The sequence below is a fragment of the Alosa sapidissima genome, chromosome 18 (genome assembly GCF_018492685.1).
Source record: "Alosa sapidissima isolate fAloSap1 chromosome 18, fAloSap1.pri, whole genome shotgun sequence".
NCBI lineage: Eukaryota > Metazoa > Chordata > Actinopteri > Clupeiformes > Clupeidae > Alosa > Alosa sapidissima.
The window spans coordinates 11502059-11525835 of NC_055974.1; the positions used below are offsets into that span (position 1 = coordinate 11502059).

A 23777-nucleotide genomic window follows, 5' to 3' on the forward strand; every position below is an offset into this window, starting at 1 on the left:
CGGACAAAAACAATAATTTGTCTCTTTCCAAACATAAAAGGAAAGAATTCAAAACACATGGAGAAATGTGTGAGCAACAATGAGTCACTAACAGTTTTTTTCATATGCTTGTATAGTTTACATAATCCCCTTTGTAAGTGATAGGTTTATAAAAATCTAAGTGTTTACAGGTCATAGATGGCCTACCGTGTTCTTGGAGTAGGAGATGGAGATAAATTGACAAGCGTGATTTATTATCAATGAATAAACTAGCAGAAAATCCCCATGAGGTGCCCCACTGCCATAGGTAAAACATGTCAGTAGCATCAGGTCGATATGCTTGCTGATGAGTCTACCTATAAACCAACTAACATGACATGAACCAGACAGGCATGAACAACCTAGTCAAGCTGATAAGCCATTCTATTTTTTTAGTAAATCTGCTTTAATATATACTGGTCAGTCACCATAAGATAAACTAGATGTACTGCAGAGCGGTACAAAATATAACCGCCGCCCAGTCCTATACATCCTCTGCAAAAATAAATCATGCTTGTCAATTTGTCTCCATCTCCTACTTTTGTGTATGTAAATGAGTGTGTGTATGGTGTGCGTTTGTTTTTGTGTATATGTGGGCTTCTGTGTATGTGTGTGTGTTTATCTGTAGGTGTGTGTGCTTGCTTGCTTGCATGGGTGTTTTTATGTGTGTGTTTATGTGCTTGCCTGCATGTGTGTTTTTATGCATGTGTACATAAGCTTATGTGTACTGTGTGTGTGCGCATGTGTGTGCGTGTAGCTGTTATGGCGCCCCATGGGTGTCATAATGATCCTACACCTCCAATTTCGTGCAGTTTTGACCATGTCCGCCAGAGATACCTGCGATTAGAACACCTCATTTTTGCCTTTTCATTTGTAACTAGGTGGCGCTATATGGAGTTATGGGATGGGTTGACATGGCCCCTTGAGACCAACATACAAAAAAAATGTGGTCATCCTAGGCCCTACGAGTCTTGAGATATTCACAGAAAACTGTGTCCGCTCTACTCTCCTTTCGGGGAGTCCAGTCCGGCGGGGGCGACTGATCAAAATGAAAAACAATGTTTCCGTATCATCCAAGGTTTGTGCACTCCAGTCTTTCAGTGTCCCGGGAATTGTTGACACAAAATTACTGAAGAAAAAAAATAAAAAAACAACCAGGAAGAAAAACAACTCTGACTAAACCTATATGACAGCCGCTGTGTGGCGGTCATGATTAAATTTCAACGTATATCAGAATCAGTGTTTATAGTCTTTTATTGACAGTCAAGAATGGAAAAAAAAAGTCAAGAGTTACCCCAAATTTCCTGTAAAGAGGTGAGGAAGTAAAACTGAATGTGGCTAACACTGCAAAAACAAACATATAAGTTAAATTACATTACTTTACAACATAACAGTAACACTAACAAAACATCACTTCAACAACCCTTAACAAATTTCACGAGTCTTTGTCACTTTTTCGTGTTAAAAGAGATAAGGGCACCACTAAAGGATTGAGAGGACAAATGCCCACATTCTCCCAGTTCAGGTTCATTTTGGCCGCCTGAGGCACGTCAGTAGGCTCTTCCGTCTCAATGCCCGACGAGGTTTTGATGACAGGAGTGGTTAGCCGTGAGTAGACCTGCAAGAAGTGATCCTGCAGACTCTGACAGTCCAACAGAGGGAGCTCCTCGGGCAGAGACATGATGAGGTCCAAAACCACTGCACTCTCTGTAGGGAATCACCACAAAATATATTGATGTAATGAGGAGAGGACATTAAATCTACACAGATATATAATGACAAAATATTCTCCCTAGGCTGAGTGAATTAGTACAATTATAAAAGTGTTAAACAACGCATATGGTTATTAATAATGGTACTGGCATGTTATAAACTAATTGTAAAATCCTGTGTCACAATTATTCCTCAACATGGACGGATTATGAACTTTCGGGCCCCTGGGCCCAGATGTATTAGGGGCGCCCCACTAATTGTCGCATATGTGGAAAGGGGGGTTTAGGGGTCCTCCGCCAGAATTTTTTACATTTGTTTGATGTGATTTCCTGTATTCTGGTGCATTTTGGGGATGGTCAATACTATAATTCAATCAGATTCATAGCCTACATCCTGATTTGTTGATATTGAGGCAATGATTCCATGCAATGGCTTGGGCTTCAGGGCCCCCTGACCCCTTGGGCCCGGTAGGCCCGTGCAGTAATCCATCCCTGTTCCTCAACCCGATTCTCCCGCTTCACTGCTGTTACATTTACAGTTATTAAATTAGCAGATTTCTTTATCTAAAGCTATAAATGAGGAATAACATTCAACCTACAGGAATAACATTCAAGCTACGATTATCCTTGTTTGTCCTGGAGTCCCTGGACCAATCAATGTAAAAAACAAGTCACATCTAGCTGACACATATGCTGCTCTCGGCTCTTGCATTTCCACACGTTCTCCTCAGCAAACTGAATAAGAAAATAGGGAGTTCAACAGCGGAAGCACATAGAAGTATGTTTTTAAATCTACAGTATCTGCGTAGGGAAGGCCTGTGTGTTGAAGGCCTGTGTGTTCACGCCGCAACAGGTGCATGACTATGTTTAAGGCAATATGCTTACTTGATATGATATCATTTCTAACTAGGCTCTGATGCCAAAAGATTTTGGCGCTAACCTCGTATTACAAGCAAAGACTTCGCACTGTTTCAGATTTGTACAGAGCAAGATAGCGCTATATCAACATTGCTATGAGTGGCAGGGATATTAGGAAAAAAGAACGACTATAAAGGAGAGTGCATAAAGAACGTAGCTACAGATTTTCTATTATCTATTTTTTTTCTGTGCCATATTTTCTCTTAATTGATAGATAGTACACTGCTGTTCAAACATTTGAGGTCACTTGTTTCCATTCCACTTCATTATAGACAGAATAACAGCTGACAGTTTCTTCCCTACATGGTTCTTGTATAGTTTGGAGCTGACCTTTGGGTCAATGTCCTCATCTTGGAAGAAACTGACTTAAATAAAGTACCATACACAGGATGTTGCATAACATTGCAAACTGGAGTGATAGCCTTCTTTCTTTGAGATTCTTTTAATCCAGTCCAAAAACTCCCATTTCACTAACACCATAGCACACCCAAACCATCACATTCTTTTCACCGTGCTTGACAGATGGAGTCAAACAACCCACCAGCATTTGGTCAGTGTCTCACAAATGGTCTTCTTTGTGATCTGTGCACCAAAATCCCCCCCGCTCCTGTGTTCTTTTGCCCATCTTAATCTTTTATCTTTTTTTTATTTTATTGTTTTTTTATTGGCTGGGGTGAGTTGTGGCTTTTCCTTTTCAACTCTGTCTAGAAAGCTGATGTTGACGCTGGTGTTTTGTGTTTTTCTCAAACCAGACACTCCAATTTGTTTGACCTGTTGCTAAGTTGTGCACGGGGGCCTCTCACTCCTTTTACCATTCCAGTTAAAGCATTTCAGAAGAAATGATCTTTCTGACCATTTTCTGCCTTTACCGCCACTCATCTAAAGAAGGCCAGTTGCATAGCTCCTTTTATCTGAGCAGCAGTTTTTAGCTGTGTTAGCATAATTGCAAAAGGGGTTTCTGATCATGAGTTAGCCTTTTAAAATGTTAAACTTGATTTAGCAAATAGAATGTGCCTTTTGGAACATAGGACTGATGGTTCCTAATAATGGGCCTGAGTACTAGGGCTACACAATTAATCAATTTGCAATTTGAACAAATGCAATTAGCTAATCACAAAGGCTGCAATTAAATATGCCCGATGGTTAATCCTGTCGCATCTTTGATTTTTATATTCATGTCGTCCTCCTGGTGTGCCAGAAAGTGAAGCTTACATAACAGGAGTTCTGTGCTTCTCATGCACTGGGCATGCTCACCAATCAGAAATGACATTTGGAATACTGGACTGAAGCTTGACTTTCAAATCACAATCACAATATCTGTTAGCAACATCGCAATTACATATTTTTATGTATCCCTACTCAGAAGACACTTATGTAGAGGCATTAAAAATAAGTCATTCATGATGTTCACACTGCATTTCTGATTGTTTTGGTGTTGATTAAATGGCTAAGAAAAGTCCAATGTCCCCTTCGAAAACAAGGACATTTCTGAGTGACCTTTGAGCGGTAGTGTAGATACATTATAGATTCTATAAGATTCTATAAGAAGGTGCCATTATTTCTTCGCTCCACACTCTTAGATAGTCTGATGCATGTTTTTTTTGGAAGGGCCCCCAAAGTTGAGAAATCATTCCCATTTAGGGCTGCAAAGGTTGACAACAATGTTAACTGTGCATTCACACCAGGACCAGCAGGGGCATCCAAATTTACCCGGACAAATGAAGTATTATGTTTATAGTTACATTTCTTAGCAGATACTTTTGTCCAAAGCGACTTACAATGACATCAATAATCATTACATTAACATTAAACAGTTTCAAGTAATCATATAGCCTAAATAAAGAAAGAAAAATACCAATATTAGTAACAGATTAATAACATAACAGAATAATAATAACTAATTGATTTTCCATGAGAGCCTATGATGTTTTGGGCAGCAAGAGCATCAAAAGGAAGTGGTAGTCTGGTCAACTTTATGGTAATGACATATACATGGCCAACCTGCAGCAACCAATTGAAAATTAGATGTGCGCAGTTCAGAGAACAAAACCTGAGGTATTGTCTTCTGTTGATGTTGACACTGGTATTTTGTGGGTACTATTTCATGGCTCGCCTATCTATACACGTATTTCTTCTGATGAATCTAGACATCTGTTTAGAGATAATTTTCCTGCATCGATCCCAAGCCTGTGTCAGTTTCAGTAAAAACGTGTGTGTGGCATGTTGTGTGTGATGTCTGTATGCTACTGAGACCTTGAATTTCCCGGTAGGTAGGTAGTGAGTGAGTGAGTGAGTGAGTATCTATCTATCTAAAACAGATAGTGAAACCTAGCCTGAATTACAGAAAGTTCTTTTCTACAGTTTCTTAACAGGTTTTTGAAGTAAACAGCCACATATGTAATTGTAGAAATCCTTTCCATGTTGTCAAAACACTTACAATAACAAAAAAAGCCATTTAGCCTACATCAACGTGCACCTAGGCTACAGTATGTAAAATACAGGCCTGTGGAATGTTCATATCCGGCCCATGAAATCCATTCATACTGGCCTGTTTTGATACCGGGACCTTAACTACAAGATAGGGTGTGAGAACTACAAATCCCAAAATACAAAGCAACAGATGTGTCACTTTGTTAAACAACTGTAAGACGTTCTACATACTCGACGCTCGATAGTTTGCTGGATAAGTCAACAAAAGTTACCAGCGAGAGTTGCAACACATGGAATTAAGAGGAAAGAATAGAAAGGATTTATTTTCAAACAAAGGATATCTATTAAGGCCTGAACAAAATCTCTTTCCACTTCAGGAAATTACACAAACTCAGCCAGCTGCTAGCTAGCTAGCTAGCCAGCTAACTAAACTGTTTAAATTATTAAAATTTCCCTCGGGATGACTAAAGTATCTTGGCTATCTATCTATCTATCTATCTATCTATCCATCTATCTATCCATCTATCCACCTGTGCGCACACCTTGGAAACTAGATGATAATGATGGTGGTAGTTGTGAATAGTAGCAACCAAAGTCTGAAGCACCATCATCACAGAAGCTAGCTACTAGTGTTTCTTATCTTACTGCAGCTTCTTCTGCTGTGTAACGTAGTTAGCGTTAATCTTTTCACAACAGCGACACCTCTGTTCAGGAGAATATTGCAACTAGTGTCGCAACCACCACGCGCGAGTATAAATGGTTATGCCGCTTCTGTGACGTCACAATGTCGCGCTACCGGCCGGGTGCATCGAGTATGTGGGACGTTTAAGCTTACTTGATATACACTGACTGCACCAATCAACTGGAATCAGCTGAATAGAGCTATATTTTCATTCGTGTTTATCCCTGCCATGGAGGTAAAGTTTTCGACGTGGTAGGCTGTAGTCTGTCTGTAATTATGATCATGCAAAATGTACTGGCCTGATGTACATGAACTTGGAAGGAAAATCCGATTGAGAACCGAATAAAGTTTGGGCCAAATCCAACAGGGTTTATTAATTTAGTTTATCTCTAACATTGAGATGCGCAACATTTTGCCACATGGCTTCTCTGTTTCCTCTGTTGTGTGTCATTATGGCAGACTTCTGGTGATGGTCTTTGTACAAGTCTGATGAAGAGCCGAAGGGCTCGAAACGTCATGCGTGTTGGGGATTGAACTCAAATAAATAAAAAACGGATAGCAAGTGTGCGGACCTTCTCTGTTACGTTAGACTTCCGTACTCTCCCATGTGCCGTTCGTGTTACACTAATAATTATTTGTAAACTCTCAAAACAAGTCATTCTCTCTGTGGGTTTCCAGCTCCTTCACATAGACTGCTCATCACACTCGCTCGCTCTTCCTCACACACACACACTTTTCTTATGGCCACTTATGCTATAACAATATCAAATGTACCGCACTAGATTAGAGGAAATTATGCACTTAATCTAAAGTCTATTTATTTGGTATTGTGTTCATCAAGAATATGTGCCATAAAATATCTGGTGAAATCTAATGAAAGCATTGAGTTCTTGAGTAAGCAAATCACTTCAGAGACTTCCCCAGTTTTTCTTTTATCTGAGAATAACTATTGCGTGGTACTTGAAAAATTAACAATTTGGTGAAGTGGCCCTTTTTTTGACACCTGGCAGAGGTGTCAAAAAAAGGGCCACTTCACCAAATTGTTAATGGATTCTATTTTTAGTGATTGTGGAGTAGCCAGTTATAGCATTCTAACTTACTACTACATCCATTTTGATTGTTTTGTCCCCACTAAAAACGTGCCTTAGGACCCTCAACTTCCCATGGTCATTAAGTCGCGACCCATATTTTAGCGTTTAAGCCAACTGATAAGGTGAGCTAAGTAGTAAGATGTGTGAAGTTTCTGCACTTGTTTGGAACATGTTGCCCAAAGATCTTAGAGCGGGGCGCTTTAGAAACTTTGATGTTGACGTTAGGCACATTCCCAAAGTCCTCTACTCCTGTGTTGCTTTTCAAAGTACTTGACAGGATTGTCTTTGACAGTAGAGTGCTTGCTTCCATGTGGCATTTTAGTTTTAATGGTTTCATGCTCTCATGTTCCAGCAATTCACTGCACACCACATACTGGGGTTTCTGTCCCTTTTTGTACTCAACATTACTAACATGTCTAACATGACGTGTCACATAAACATTGTCTATCGGTGCGTTCATGCAACATGCAACAAAAACCTTTTCCAAGTGAAAAAATTCACTCATTCACGTCACTTCATGTGGGAATAAGAGGTGGGAAAGTGGGGGAAGATTTTGCTACCCGAGTTGCCTAGTTGGGGGCTCGTCGTCAAGTAGTAGTTTGTTTGTAGTCCATGTGCCCTTTCATGTCCGACAGTTTTAATGTGAACTTGGGAATTTGCCGTTTTTGTCACTTGAAAGCTGAATTTTTCCTCTTTTTCAAGCATCTTAATTAGATTAGTGAGCGTATGTTTTCAACTTTGTTATAGCATCCAAGTTTTTCACACATTCCAAGGGCAAAGCACATGAACACTCGCAATGGGAAACACAACGCAATCACAGGGGCGGTCCCTGATATTTCCAGGTGTTATGAACGGACCACTAGTCCATGGCAACGACTGGCATAGGAATAAAACCTATCAAAATAAAGGTCCGACATTAAGTCTAATAGGGTAGCATTTTAAGATTCTTTTTTTTTTTTTTTTTTTTACCACAAGCTCCGCGACCCACCCAGGGGGTCGTTTCTAGAAAAGTTAGCAACGACGTTGCTCAACCACCATGATACAACGCAACTTGTGACCAAACAACGACATTGTTACACCTGTTTCCAGTAAGCATCGTACCTGTGTCGCAATTCGCTACCTCCGACGTTCGAACACTGTAGTTCCAACAACGTTGTTGATGATGCAGCGATACATATCATTGGTGGAAACAGTGGCAACGTGTAATACCCCACCCCCTAGAAATTCTCTGCCACAGCCTATGTTGACATTTTTCTAATTTAAACCGACTGATTAATGCTGGCATTGTCATTGTCATCTGCAAAAACCTAAACCTATTGCAAGTATATAAAACATTTTACTGAAGCCGACCAATATGTGCCATTATTTGTGTTAAATATCTATGTTGGAAAAATATATAGCTTGGACGAATGTCTGGGTATCGCAAATGTTATCAATTGTCTCGTGGCTTAACGGCAGCGCGTCAGTGCACTACGCGCTCGGCCGGAGTTCGCATCCTATCTCTTTTCACCTCTGAGTAAGAGTAGGCCTACGAGACACAACAATAGGTTTTGAACATACATATTTATGTATATAGTTACTCTACATCGACAGACCATAGGTAGCCTACAAGACATCAGTCAAAAACAATTGAATCGACGTGTCACACTAGTTCACCTGCAGGTAGCGAGAAGCAAATCTCACATCATAAGAAAATTGAACCTACAACGCTGGGATAACGAACCACCTGCTTTAGCCACCACACCATTTATCACGGGAGTCACGAGATAAACATCCACTTCGTAATTTTTGGTTAGGCGGTTGTGATTTTTGGTTTGGCACTCTGGACACCAACAGGAACTACCAAGGAACGACACAAGTGCGACTGCCTAGGGGCAGTAGTTCAAACGACCAAACTTTGCGTCCTTGTTTGCGATTGAGAGTTCAAACTACCCTTTCTAGAAACACCAAATCCAAGAACGATGGAGCAAACTACCAAGGTTGCGACACCAGTTAGCAAACGACACATTCTAGAAACGAGCCCCAGAACAGTTCTGCAAAACACAGTTAAAAAAGCACTATGCAGGTCTGGTTATTTATTCGCTGTGTCTGGGTTTTCGCCGGATTTGGGCTTGCATTTTTCACTACACAGCTCCCCCTGCAGCTTCGGTAGCAAGTGACTGCTACGCTAAACCCCACTAGCTAGCGAGCTAGCCATCAAGAAACCAAGCTAAACACATACAGGGCTCACAATAAAACGGTTGAGCAAACACATTGTTCAAGAGACTATCAAACCACATTACAAAGATGAAGTTCACCTAAGGGTAGGCTACTTACAATTTTAACAGCAACAAAGCCAAGTCGGCGTCCGTTTTGCAGTGGAGAAGCGATAGGGAGACGAAGCACCCACCAAACGACCCAGAAAGTGTTGTAGAACCATCTGAACAACTCTCAACCTGCATAATTAAGGTCATTTTTGCTAAAATTGTTGCATAGTGCTTCTTTAAGAAACACTGTTCTAGGTTGAAAAATGAAAGATTCCCCTTGGAGACCATTTTTGGCTGGCCATTGCCCTGACTGTGTATTGGGCTTGAACATATTGTATTCTCACTATCTAATTGTTTCTCTGACATATAAGCTTCTTTACAAATTCACCTTGATGCACTCTAAGGGACCTACATTTGACCCTAGTTCATTCAACTTTAATCAGTTGTAGCGCCAGTGTAATTTAATGTAAAAGTACTGAATTTACCAACCCAACCCAACTGCACTTCTCTAATGAATAGGCTAATGGTTTGCTCTATGAACTCTTTTAGCCTCTTTTCCGGGGAGTTCATCTGCCAACAATTCTTAGAACTTTCACTTAACAAACACCGATAACAAAATAGGGACATAAAGTTCCACAATAGGTGAGGACAGGCCCAACTTACCCATCGCTGTGAGGGAGCACTTGCTGTCCTTCTTAGTGGCTGCGCTGAGGAACGTATGAATCTTTTCAAAGTCTACTGTGTTCTCCGCTCTGTCAGACTGAGAAGGGTTGCCTTGGCTGGAATTACCCCCCTGATTGTTCCCTGTCTGTTGGCTGAGTCGAGATGATGTTGAGGACGAGGAGGTGGTGGACAGATCTGACGGGACTGAGTTGTTTTGTATAATTGACGACTGTGCATTTTCAATCACTGCAGTAGTCTGGGTACGCTGTGCTGCAGAGGGGGACGGTATTGCACCAGTGATTGATGATGAGCCACCTGAGACTACTGTCTTGGTGGACATGCTAGAACTCAAAGATGGCATAGAGAGCAGGTGGTTGTCCTTGTCCTGATGAGAAACATTGGGATTTGAAACACCCCCGTTTCCTGAAAGCCGCTGTGCATCAGCAGTGGAACTCATCTGGGCACCAGATTTCAAGCGGCTACCGATGGTGAAAAACCTTGAAATCGGCTGTACCCTTGTGGTGGCTGATGATGGGGTTTCAAAGTCACGGGGTGGGTCTGAGTGCTTAAGATTGCAGGGCTCTGTTCCCGCTATTACCAGCATCTGCAAAACAATAAAATGTGTCGCATGTCAAGTGTCACCCTGATCAAAACGTTTATGACAGATACACACACAACTCTCATATCAGATGAGTGATAATTAAATATGTATAAATCCATACCCGAGAGAATGCTGAAGACATTTTTTCTTCGTGACTTCCAGCAATTCTCTCCATCAACTCAGTCCACACCTGGATAGGAGTCATTTGTTCCTGCTCATTCTTTCTCTGTTTCTTCAGTTGATAGAACACTTTTTTCGCAACACTCTGCTTCAGAGACTTCAGTAATGATTCCACCTACAAAACAACCAACCCACGTCAGTTAAGTAAGGTAAACAATGCCTGATAGCAAGGCATGGACATGTAGTAGGCTACCCAGCAAGCAAGCTAAACAGCGAGCTGTAATATCTCTTTAACGGTCTAATTTACCGTCCAGTTTTACACAGAGCTCTTACTTACCTCCTGAACTGAACGTTTAGGCACGCGCTCTTGGAGAGCATGCGTGTCTATGTCATCTAGACCACATTTGTATTGTTGTCGGAGTGCTGTTAAAATGTTCTTGACTTCTCCGGGTTGCCATTTTTTATCTGAATTGGAATCTTGATTGGTTTTCGTCTTTAGGTTTGGTTTCCTTTTCAACCACTGAGCACCGGACTTCGTGGACCTGGTGGTTCGGGTGGGGGGCTTCATCGCTTAGCTGATGGGGATAAAGCAAGTAAAGTCAACAACACCATACCCACCCCATTCATTCCTTGATGTTATCTGAGGGTTTAGAATTATTATTATTATAACAAACAATACGCGTTTAAGTTATATATGGCGTAATATTAATATAGCGCCAACTACTCTTCTGGACTTTGCTAACGTTGGCATCTAACTAATCGCACTGTTTTGAATTACAAATGTAGAGGATTACTGCGTTCAAAGAGCACATTATACATTACACTGACGGAATTGTCACTTACTTAGGTGGGGTTAACGAGTGAGCATTTGTTGCGATGTTTGAAATTTGTCTGAGTCGGCGAAACAACTTAATATCGATAACATACACAAGTAGTAGCAGAGACTGATCTGTAGCACCAGAGAATGGTAGCAAATACTACGTCACTTTTTCTGACGGATAATACGCAGGTCCAAACAGTACGGATAGGGCGAAAAGCAAAACGCGTTTGGTAGTCGATTCGTCGACTGTGGCTAACATTTTATTATTTAGTAGTCAGTGGTTGGCTCATTTCTATTTTTCGAAATGTTGTTTTTCAAGACATATTGACATATCCATTGATATGTCGATATTTTAGACTTGCCGAAAAGTATTGGCAGCGGTGGGATTCGAACCCACGCCCCCGAAGAGACTGGAGCCTTAATCCAGCGCCTTAGACCGCTCGGCCACGCTACCATGTCATCCAAAGGTAAGACGTCATTTTTTTTTTTATCTCATGCAAAGGTGTTCTCTAGCTAAAATGAGTAGACTATGACATTGTTACAAATTTGAGTAAAAACGTATTGCGCTTGCAACCTCTTTGTTGTCCCAATGAATTGACAACAATTGGAAACTTTTTTGGGAATAAACGTGTAGGCTATACCCTCAAACAGAACTGTCTGTTGGTTTGTAATCGTTTTTATCACGATACGATAGGCCCTAGGCTACTACTTTTTTGGAAGTGGAATCATAGGCTTGTTTTCTATATCTCTGGCGCGGAGGTTTGAGGGAGCAGTTTGGGAAATAAGTATTTTGGTAATCTGGTTTGCTTTAAACTAGCGTCCTTTTTCCGTTCCTAGTGGCGTTTCCTTGTTTAAAGAGCGCCCTCTAGATTCTACGGTCACGTATGGCTGCAAGTACTCTATGGCTGTGTGCGCCTTTGCGTTATTACATTATTACGACGCAAGAGGGCACTAATAAAACATTAAAGAACTGATTGTTATCGAGGTTTGCACCACATGTCTTGATGGCACTATGGTAAACAGTGTTGGGCAAGTTACTTCAAAATCGTAATGTATTATGTATTACTTATTACTGTCATTTTAAAGTAATTTGTTAATATTACTGTCTCTGAATTGTAAGGCATTACACTACTATTGTATTACTTTTAAAGCAACACCAAAGAGTTGTTTATACCTTAAAATAATGTTTCCAAAATCGTTTCAGTGGTTCATCAACTCGTAACAGGGTGAATGGCAATTCTGCATAACCGCACTATGTAAGTTTGCCAGATCGGGTAGCAGATCTGTAGTTCGATGGATTGGGTTGAAGGAAATGGCTCTAAGTAGATACTACACACAGGTGTAATGAATAATTGGTAATTAGGCAACAATGGTTTATTTTTATCGCAATCAGCTAATGTGAGAACAGCTGTGTTCAAAAACACACAGCTTTTCAGTGACGGCTATTGTTGAAGCATCAGCTCTGGTCTGAAGTACTGGTGTGAAGTCGTACGCAAGTAAAGATGAGCAAGTACCTGTGCAAGTTCACATAAGGACACCGACAAAGGCAACCATGTCCTATTGTCTCCATGCCAATCTTTAACAGAAAAAATGTCAGATATCTCAATGAACCACAATGACATAAAATAGATGGTAAGGTGTTGAGTGTGTTTGAATTCCCTTCCTTGTAGCATCCTTTTCGGCATTCTACAGTGTGGACAAGTGCACCTTGTTTAATTAAATAATAATTATATTTCCTTATTAGCTGCATACTTGAGGTTGGAGATATTAAGGCATATCAAGTTTCTCACATACTGGAACTTCAAGATACATAGGCTTATGATTTTCTTATTCAGTTCTGCACTGGACTTGATTTACGAAATTCGGCACAGATACACAATTATGATTTTGGCCTATTGATTATAATGTGGTTAATTGAAAGCTCCGTCAGTCGTTTTGGATAAGCATCAGCTAGATGACTAAATGTAATTGTAAATTCTTAAATTATTCTTCTGATCACTAGTGATGGGCAAAAGAAGCTTTGGTGAACCACTAAACCACAGCAGTGTGAAGCTAGCAACACTAATGAAAAAATCCAATATGGCTGCCACATGTAGATTTTTCAACATAAAAGTCCTTACCCAAACCAGTATATGTAACCAAAAATATTGGTTTGCAAAGGACTTTTATGTTGAAAAATGTATGTGTGGCGGCCATCTTTTTGCTTTTCAGCTAGTGTCGCTAGGTTCACACTGCTGTGGTTCAGTGGTTCACCAAAGCTTCACTACTGATCACACTACATGGACTTGCATACGGTTACGGTATACTATTTGGTATGACGGGCCAAATTGTATTGTTTTTTATAGTTTTAATAGGCTAAATGTTTGGGATATTAAAAAGCTTCTTTTGCAGTGCTTCCATACTTCCTTGAAAAAAGTATTTTGAGTATTTTCTAAATACAAAAATATAGTATTTTATTTTGATACATAATATGGTTACTGTATTTTTTTTTTGTAGTTTTGTACTTTATAACCGAAAGTAATAATAAAAGGTACAACTACGGGAGGACTTCTTATCGCCATGGTCAATGCATTTGTATCTGTGAGTGTGCGCACATAGCGCATATGCGTTACATTGCACATTATGGCAAAGGGGCCATGTCGCTCGTTATACGTTTCACAAAGTATATGTAGCAGTAAAATAAAATAGAAATTCATGAATAAATTTAGATTAAAAAAGCAATAATTGCATGAAATACAGCTTGTTCAGGAGTCTCGAAGCTCGAGTCCGAGTCAAGTCTGAAGTCTTTTGAGTGGAGTCGCACGTCAAGTCCGAAGTCACTGTTTTTGCGACCTAAGTCCTAAGTCCTAAGTGATCAAAACATAACACCACTTAATTTCAGGTTAAAATGCATTGTAATGCGCGTTACTGAAGTTTGTACCGAGTAAAATATTACCTAATTGTTTTTTGTAATGCCTTACATTACCGCGTTACAGCAAAAAGCAATATATTACAGTAATTACATTACTTTTGTAACTCGTTACTCCCAACACTGGTGGTAAAGGCCTATTTCTTGTTAAAATTATTTGAACCATCTGAATCATTTAATTAAATGTTTCCCCTTAAATAGTGTACAGGTATGGTTCCCCTAAATAGTGTTACAGATGTATTTGATCTTTTATTCAGTCATTCAGCCTATAAATGGAGAAAAGTATTCATTATACAGTGTGGTATTGTGTGAACCACGCTGAACTTGGACAAGAGACAACAAAGGAGAGTGTGTCTGATGAGTATTGTCAGAAAGGAAATTATAAGCAAGCATGGTAGACGTAAAGGCTCTATCCAAGCATATTGATGTTCCTGTGACTACAACTGCAAATATTATTAAGAAGTTTAATGTCTAAGGGACTGTAGTCTAACCAACATCCTTGGATGTGTCCACAAGAGGAAATTTGGCCTGAGCCAGAACAGAACGAGTGCAAATCGAAAGACAAAGAGCTAATTTTTGGAGAACAGTACACACCATGGAGGACTCCAATGTTATAAGAAAAACATTAAAAAGCCAGACTAAAAACGGGCTAAAATGCACCATACATACAACACCATATCTACTTTGAGATATGGAGAAGGCTTGGATGCTTTGCTGCGTCTGGCAAGGGTTACCTTGAATCTGTGCAGGGAACAATGAAATCTCCACACTAAAAGAGCATCTAGGAATGATGTAACACAACACAGGAACCAGTTAGCTAGTTAGCAGTTAGCAAAATATTGCACAGCGTCCTGTCCTGTAGGCCCAGCAGCCTTCTTGTGAAAACAAAGGAAGCAAGGTGCAGGTCTGGAGGCTAAAGCCCAATAAATGTGCCACACGTAATAGCTCAATATAAGATAACCCTTGCCTATCCCATTTCAATTAGGCAGCACCAGAGCCATAGAAAAAGAGAGTTGCGACACTCCCATAGACTTCCATAGGAAACAATGGCGGCGCTTTTTCTAGGCTACTTCCGCGTTATGCTGAGCTCATAAGTTCCTAACTTTGACATTCACGGCTTTAGCCCCATTCACTTTCATTGCTTTCTGCCTGATATTGTCAGTGGTAAGTAGACAAAGGTACGAAGTTTTTTCAATTGGCATATGCATTTCCTATACCAACTGCACTAGATACTGTTATTGTTCTTTGAGGATTTTGTGCTGCTTGTTTAAGTGATATTTATAGCTTAAATGTTGACCGAAATTTCGAAGCTAAAAGTTAGCCTGCAAACCTTGATGTGGAGAGAGGTTAGCTTAAAGATAATGTTCCTACGTCAATAATGAATTTCAGACAAAACACATTTGGTTAGCCTATTGTAGTAGGGCCACTTTAGATGATAGGTTGGTTGTCAACAGGTTTTTATTATAGTGCATGAAAATGCACTGTACTGTTCTTCCTAGGCAACTTCAACAACTACTTCTTCTTATTATTCCGCTTACCACTTTTTCCGTATGCTATTTCTCTTGAACAGTTTAACTTAGAAACTTCATTCAAACTTTGTAACGTAGGTATTCAAACGGACCAAGCTGCTATGTCTTTTCAACTTTGAAACTTTTATACTTTTTAAACTATTAAAGAAAAACTTTTTACAAATCCCTATAGACTTAACATTGCCGATTGTGACATCATAATATGGCCGTTAAGCAATTAGAATCCTATGCCAGGTGTTCAGGCCACCTGCAGCCTGAACATTGTTAGATGTTAGTTAGCATAGTTAGCATAACTACTAAATATGATTAGCTAGGTTAGCTAAGTCACATGGTTAGCGTAGTTAGCATGTTAGTTAGCATAGTTAGCATAACTACTAAAAATGATAAGCTAGGTTAGCAGTCACATGGTTAACATAGTTAGCATGTTAGCATTGATAACATAGTTAGCATGTTTAGCAAAACTGCTAGAAAACGTTAGTTAAGTTAGCTAAGTAGCATGGTTAGCATAGTTAGCATGTTTATCAAAACTGCTAGAAAACGTTAGCTAAGTAGCATGGTTAGCATGTTAGCATTTCTAGCACTGCTATAAAACATTAGCTAAGTAGCATGGTTAGCATAGTTAAAAATCTTAGCATAACTGCTAGCAAACATCAGAGCCATTCCAACTTTCAGTTATCGTCAAATATCTACCTATACACAGCCATTAAACTATTTGAATATCAACATTCATTAAACTTCCAGTCTGTCAACAACTTAATGTTACTATTTACCTTCAACTTTTAAACGGTCTACTTTTAAACTATCTATTAAACTAGCTGTCTATCAACAACTTTTAAACTATCTACTGTCTATCAACAACTTTTAAACTATCTACATTCAGCTTTTAAACAGTCTACTTTTAAACTATCAACTTTTATTAAGCTATGCAACCACCATGTCTATCCTAGCATCACCGTAGTAACCATCTCTGTATTATCTGTTTTAACTATACATGATATTTTACATCACAACTTAAGCATTTTCATGCACTGGTAATTCCTTGGAATTGCATTTCTAGTTATGTTTATAATGCTATATTTATCAAACCTGATTGATTGTGTTAGCTTACGTTAGCTAGTCAGCTCATTGACATAATAGTGTTAACATTAGACATGCTATGAGGGGGAACACGAAAAATTACAGTTCATTCAGCATGGTAACTCTATATTTAGATGTGCTGGTTATCAATGGGTTTGTGATTAACGCTCTTCTGGTGAAAAATGGAGCAAATTAATGTGATTATTGTCTTTAAGCTTGCTAGATGGCGAGTTTTATGACGTTATGAACTGAACCATGGCCTGAACATGACACCCCACGACTCGTGAAAGAGGGGATTTCAGTTATGAATGTCAGGGGAAGCAGTAGGAGCAAAACCTAGACTATTATAAGTTATTGTTTTTGTTACTGGTGCGTGGCTCTTGTGTCCCTTTAGTGTCATTTTATTGTGTCATTTAGTTTTCAGTAATTTTACATTTCGTGTTGGTGTTCTTGGTGTAATAATTTTGATTGCTTTGTCTGTCAAGTAATTTGTCAAATACATAGCGAAGTTTCCATCGAAGTGACTGACATGACACGAGCCTTTCATTAGGTCAGTGATCTTTGTAAGTAGGACAAATGTATTTTTTTGGATAACTGAAAAGTGTAGTCAGGTTAATAGGGCATAGATCACTCTGAAAGTAATTCCCAACATTCTTCATGTTGTTATTGTTATAGTTGTTGTGTGGACTTGTGGCACCCCCAACCAGCCTTGCAAATAGTTGGCTGTGTATGGGTAGCCTATGTAAAACTCTTGCTGGCCTCTTGCTTAGGTTTCTGCTACTTACTTAATGTGTTGTCCCAAGTATACACTGAGTGTTACCTGCTCTGTTCTCTCCCTCTATTCTCCACTGTGCCTGTTCTGCTTATCCAGGACCAAGGATGCAGAGAAAAAGAAGGGTGTGCGATATATGACTGGAATGGTCAGATAAGATCATTTTTTATGTTTGAGGTCCACACAATGGGGCCCTTACACAAAGGGAGTTGTGTTGATCCAGCATCTTCCACACCTCCCATAACACTCCTGACTCCAGCCAAATGTGTTGCATCCTCCTTACCAGATAGATAGATAGATAGATAGATAGATACTTTATTGATCCCCAAGGGGAAATTCAAGAATGTCACCATGTCCCTCTTAGAGGTGTACAGAGTATATGGAGAGCTATCCATCCCTTCCACATTGTGTCTTTTGTGTAGTTCACACACAATTGTTGTTTAAACTTTGGATACTGAAATATCTTTTTTTTTTTTGGAAACCTAAATTAGTGTCAGACCTCCTTTTTATGTTGCAGTGTCACCATACCTTCCTCCCAGTCTTTTTTGCATTGGTTCTTGTTCTTGTTCTTGTCTTAAACACATATTGAAAACTTAATAATTGCTTATTGCTTAGTGTGTTATTGAAACAGTGGGTGTCTTGCAGTATTGATCAAACTTTTCACATTTAAGTTGTTATTGATTCTTATTTAGCCTATGTGTTTTTGACATGTTTATGGCTAGTCTTAAAATGTTACTACCAAGGCCACCTTTATGCTATTTCTCTAAAAGAACTGAACAGATTTAATGCATTGATGAAACTTTTAAAATGTAAGCTGTTAGGCTATTGAATGCTATTTATATATTTTATAGACGTTTATTGCTAGTCTTACAATGATCAAAGCTGGGGGGGGGTCTGGGCACCTTCATCTTCATCTCACCAAACGAACTGAGAAGGACACTGGATCTAATGTCCACACACAAAGGGATACAAAATGCATAGCCTACATTTTGACAATGTAAGTAAAGTATATGTAGCGTGATACAGGCAAATGTAGGAATCCAACAACAGCTTATGTCCAGCAAGGAAACAAACGTCCAATGTTAGAACTACCAAAGATTTTAGATCGATGTTGCAGACCAATTATACTCGCAATATGTAATTGACACTATAATGTAAGCATGCTAACACGTAATAACACTCGTTTTTGTTTTTTTGTAATGTTTCCCATCCAATAACGCACTTGCTGCTGTCTATCCCATTGAAATAACACTACACGCAAAGAGCTGTTTGGAACTGTTGAAGCGTACGTGAACCGCATGGTGGCGACTTCAAAGAGTGTCGCAACTCTCTTTTTCTATGGCTCTGGGCAGCACTACACCACCACGAACAAGCTGTCATTATGTTTTTGCGTTGGCCTACAACTTTTATGACGTGAGTTTCTTGGGCATTTAGCCAAAGATGGTTGATTACGAAGATACTTCATGAGAGGCCATTTCCTGTCCCTGGAAATTTATGCAAATAGGGTAGCAGTACACGCCCCCGCACATTTACGCAGTGATCGGGCTCTCTTTTTAACATTGAGGTCTATGGCAGAATCCAAGAATTTCCCAGAATTTGTCCAAGCCTTATTTTTCTGAGCAATGGATGCACATTTCGGACATGGTATCATGATCTCCAAACCCTCCTCCCTATTTCAGTAGAATGTCGTGATAGTATGACCCTCCAGTCGAGAGAAAATCAACATTAATGAAGGTGTACACCAAGTTTATTTTGTACTCTGGCTTGTCTGGCGTGGAACCGAGGCGTTCAAACGTAAGTCATACGTCAGTGACACGCCCCTGTGCAGGCGGGAACTGAACCAGAGCCCGTCTCTGACTGAACTCCACTTTGCCCTCATAGACATGAACTAGGACGACCCATCTTGCTACGCATTCATTATCTTTGATTTAGCTTCACCATCACATCAAGTTGTAACGCATGCGCAATGCTCATCTAGGCTATGGATTTAAGTGGCTTAAAGGCAGCAAAAGTGGGATATAGTGCAACTGCTTCCCCAAAACAATTCCTCCATAACTGTGTATTTAATCGTTTGATATGTGGATAACTTTCAGTGGACTAAACAAAAGGTAAAGATTTTGTTATCACAAGGCTAGCTGGTTCGTTATATGGCGAAGCATATAGCCAACTTTGTTTGCAGCAGTGAAGCTGAGTTTGTTGTGTAAGACGTCACTCGTCAGGACCAATGAGGGAACTGGGAGTGGTCGAAGGAAATCGTGAAGCTGTCCGCGCGCTGTTGGAAATAACAATTGATTATAGAACCCCTGTTAACCTAATGATTCTGACCCCGCTAGATATGGAGAAGTTTCGGTCAACGTAATATTACTATCCATAGTAGGCCGATGTGGGCCTACCCACAATGCTGTTACAAGAATGCCTTCTAGCTATTTAATTAGACGCATCTTCCCCAAGAATAGTGTGCGAGGCCCTCCTCGGCCGATTAATTCGGGAGGCGCCTTCACTTGAGTAATGATCCTAGTGTGAAAGTCGGTCAGAGGCTATAGTGCTGGCCTGGACCACTATGCTCATCTGGACAGAACACCTTACCGAAGCTACAGAGGGTTCAGGGTGTGCTAAGGTTAGCTGTCTAATTCCAGACTACTAATAAAATCAGTGACCCACCACAGTACAATACGATGGCCAGTTCTCCTGGTAGCATGCCTATACTTTCACTGATTTAGCCCACACGGCCCTGGAGACTAATCCTAGCCGTTCCTCCTGGCCCATCTTAAACTTGAGGGATATCTAAAGAAACTCTAGAAAACTATGCGGGTCAAAGCATAACAATTTATTTGTCAGACACAAGCTATTCATCCAATACATTATAGAAGGTACATCTAAATGAATAATGTGAAAGTTACGAAAACAGGTTAAAGGAACATTTAGGAAACCATATGAAGCAATCAGAGAATGAACATACCAGCTCAGAGGATGATGACTACACACCTTAGTGGTGCGGGAGATTCTGACTACAGAATGGCTCCCAGAATGCTCTGTGAACCTCACTTAAATAGGCTACCTAGTTTGTGGTTGGTTACATTGATATGGATCACATGATTGGAGGTCAGCTGATTTGAGAGTACTTTGATGAGACTTGAGACCATTGCTGTAGTGAGAGTGCATTAATCAAGACATGACAATGTACACATTAATTACATTTCCCGCTTCCTAGTTAGTTTCTCCTGTGAAAAAGGCAAAGGTTAGAGATATAATCAAAAGTTGTTGTAGCAGCAATATGTGACAATGGGCCCACCATGAGGTCATACCATCATGTGGTAGGGTAATTAATCAACAGTTCACATGATCAGGAGTTTGATCAGTATAGAAACATTAGGACTCCTTACAGTTGTTAAAGGGGTGGTTCAGGATTTTGGACATAGGACCTCATTTCCAAGTAAGCAAGTGTGATATTTATCAGTGGAGACCGTTTTCAACACGTTTCATCCAGTCCTTCTAATTGCAGAGTTCGCAGGTGCTAGGCCACTCCAAAGTACACCCGAGGCAAATAAATTATAACGCCAGACTATCGATGTAAATGTCTGTATTGACAGTGTTATTTCTAATGTTATTCTATCCTTGCATTTCAACGATCGCATTACATTTTGAGGGACTAGTTTCTTAGCAGCGGCGGAATTATACTTGCTCCGGTTAGTAGTACTGCGCCGAAAAGTAAACAGTAAAGCGCACTCCAATGGGGATACCTAGTAGTAGCCTTGGTAATATCAGTCCGCCGCTGAGTTGCAAAATGACTACTAACAACTTTAGGGACCAAAGTATAACTATTGCAACGCGATGCAAGGGTAGTTGTATTTCTTACACTATTCTATCAACACAGACATTTACATCGATTGTCTGGAATTTGCCTCAGGTGTACTTTGGAGTGGGTAAGACTGCCTTTAGTGGCAGGCTAGCACATACCGTTGACTTGCGCTAGCCTAGCACCTGCGAACTCTGCAATTAGAAGGACTGGATGAAACGTGCTGAAAACGGTCTCCACTGATAAATATCACACTTGCTTACTTGGAAATAAGGTCTTATGTCCAAAATCCTGAACCACCCCTTTAACATAACAACACCGTTGGTAACTGTCAGGGAATTTAACCCCAACATATAGATACAAGAACCACAACACGTAGTATGGCTTTGCCCACAAACTCTGGTACCAAGAGGAGATCCTGCTAATGTAAGGAAGAATTCCTCACACCATCAGTCTCTGACTCTGCAGCCCAAAAGCTGTGTCTTTTATTGTACAGATGCACACAGAAAATAGCAGGGTTCAAGTTTTGAGCTCAGCTTGAACCCTGCTATTTTCTGCACTATTTTGAACACTATTTAATGTTTCGCTTGTGTGTAGAATTGAATAAAGTAAGTGCATTATTTACTAAGATGAGTGCACCATTTATTAAAATAAGTGCGTAAAACTTGCGCACTATGTAGCAAAAGGTGTGCACACATGGGCAGATTATCAGATGTGAAATGGGCCCCCCACTTCAAAAGGTTGATAACTCAGCTTAGTTAGGTCTGGGTCTGGGGGCATGCTCCCCCAGAAGATTTTTTTTTTTTAAATAACCCCTTAAATAACAACTTCTAAATAACAAACTCTGAGATTTTTGGAAAGAAGCATTAACACTTTGAGACCTTGAATTTGTCATTGTATACATCCTATATCTTGTTTTTGTTTATTTTCCAGGACAGGGATTTGTACCCATCTTGCATAGCTATGTCTCTTATGTCAGCCTTTATATCAAGGGGAAACCATTTGTGTTTTTATGTCACCAGGAAGCATGTCAGTAGAAATAACTTTTGATATTTAGGTGGGATAGATTGGAATTTTCAAATATAATAATCTTGACGGTGGGATATTCTATGGCTCACCAATTTACGAGATATATGTACTGAGTGAGACAAATATTTTATTTATTAGGCTACTGACTGGAATTTCATATTCTGCAGTAGGCTTAGCTAGCCTATGAGAGTATTGAATTTGCCTTTTCCGCCGACGAACGAGGACATTTAACGTTAACGTTAAGCATTTAGGGAGCTAGCCAAGTAGCCTAACGTTAGCCTGCCTAACTGACAGAAAGCTCTTAACGTGAAATCACCAACCTGAAACAACACCATCCGTCAGTTCACTGGGCGATGCTGTTGCTTGAACGGAGCTGGGTGGTCTTTTGAAAAACTTTCTAATATCCATAACGTTTCAACAACATGTACACAAAGTGTTTTATCACAGACTGTAAAAGTGACAGACTTCTGACAGAGGCTTTTTGGAACACCGAAGCCATGACGTAGCGTTGTCAAGGCAGCATTTTCACTGGATCTAAACAAATCAATCTAACCATTGAAATCACCATAGCCCAGAGACCTGGCATAGATCGTGTAGCAAGTCAAATTATTTTTCAATATTGGGCTTTGAAAATAAGGGATATATTTCCTCAGTAATAGAGCATTTGGTGACATTTATAGAGAAACCGAGGGGAAGTTATATTAGAAATAAGAGTTGCCGGGAATTTAAAACACTAAAAAAAGATTCGGGGCTTTTGAAAAAAGATTGCAAGATTTCTGTCAAGATGATTTTGCACTTAAAGGTCGAGTATGTAGGAAATAATGGAAAATAAACTGTGACCATTCCAAAAATGATCACCATATGTTGTCAGAGAGTAAGGAAACACGATGAATTGAAGCAATGGCTTATTTGACAACATTACTCTAACCTGTAAAACCCCGTAAAACCCATGAAAAAAAAATGAGTTATGGGGCGGAATGTCTTAGAATTTTCGTTTATGTTTTGAACGATTAATTCTAGAATAGCGTATTAATAATGGGCTAGCGCGTCCTCCTATTTGGGTTGCCAAATTAGCAAAGGCCAACTGTCAACAGCTGTCAGTTGTAGTCATGAACGCCTACTAGAGGCAGGCAAATTTCCAAAATTAAAACAATAAACAAATTAAGTGGACATCGGAGGAGCTTCCTGAGATGGTGACGTCAAACGAAGTCAAACGAAGAATATCAAGTGTGACGCAGAGCTGGCCATATTTCTCCACAACTGGTAGCCTAGGCTAAACTTTATCTGCATCGCTAACTTCAGCTACATATGTTACGTTGGTTAGAGAGGTATTTTTTGTTTTCACTGTTTCCGTAATGTGTAGCT

General features: G+C 39.9%; 1 protein-coding gene and 1 non-coding gene across 3 annotated transcripts; both read right to left on the reverse strand.

Annotated features, from left to right (window-relative positions):
- Window positions 1–1254: 1254 nt before the first annotated feature.
- snapc2 (small nuclear RNA activating complex, polypeptide 2) lies at window positions 1255–23132 on the reverse strand. 2 transcript variants are annotated; one of them, XM_042071055.1, is made up of 5 exons: window positions 22733–23132; window positions 10819–11056; window positions 10483–10656; window positions 9761–10364; window positions 1255–1725 (listed from the first exon to the last, which is right to left on the reverse strand). In XM_042071055.1, the coding sequence occupies exons 2-5, from the start codon at window positions 11047–11049 to the stop codon at window positions 1454–1456; spliced, it is 1281 nt and encodes a 426-aa protein (XP_041926989.1). In that variant the 5' UTR covers window positions 11050–11056; window positions 22733–23132; the 3' UTR covers window positions 1255–1453. The 2 variants fall into 2 exon arrangements, with proteins under 2 accessions (XP_041926989.1, XP_041926988.1); XM_042071054.1 differs by lacking the exon at window positions 22733–23132 and adding an exon at window positions 11325–12302.
- On the reverse strand, window positions 11674–11755 carry trnal-aag. The gene has a single exon. It is a non-coding gene; the product is annotated as a tRNA-Leu (tRNA).
- Window positions 23133–23777: the final 645 nt, after the last annotated feature.

Excerpts from the sequence above, each read along its gene's own strand:
- snapc2 (XM_042071055.1), bottom strand. The coding sequence starts at position 11,049 with ATGAAGCCCCCCACCCGAACCACCAGGTCCACGAAGTCCGGTGCTCAG. Across the intron at positions 10,657-10,818 it reads CTAAACGTTCAGTTCAGGAG|GTGGAATCATTACTGAAGTC; the intron begins GTAAGTAAGAGC and ends GTTGTTTTGTAG. Across the intron at positions 10,365-10,482 it reads TGTCTTCAGCATTCTCTCGG|ATGCTGGTAATAGCGGGAAC; the intron begins GTATGGATTTAT and ends ATTGTTTTGCAG.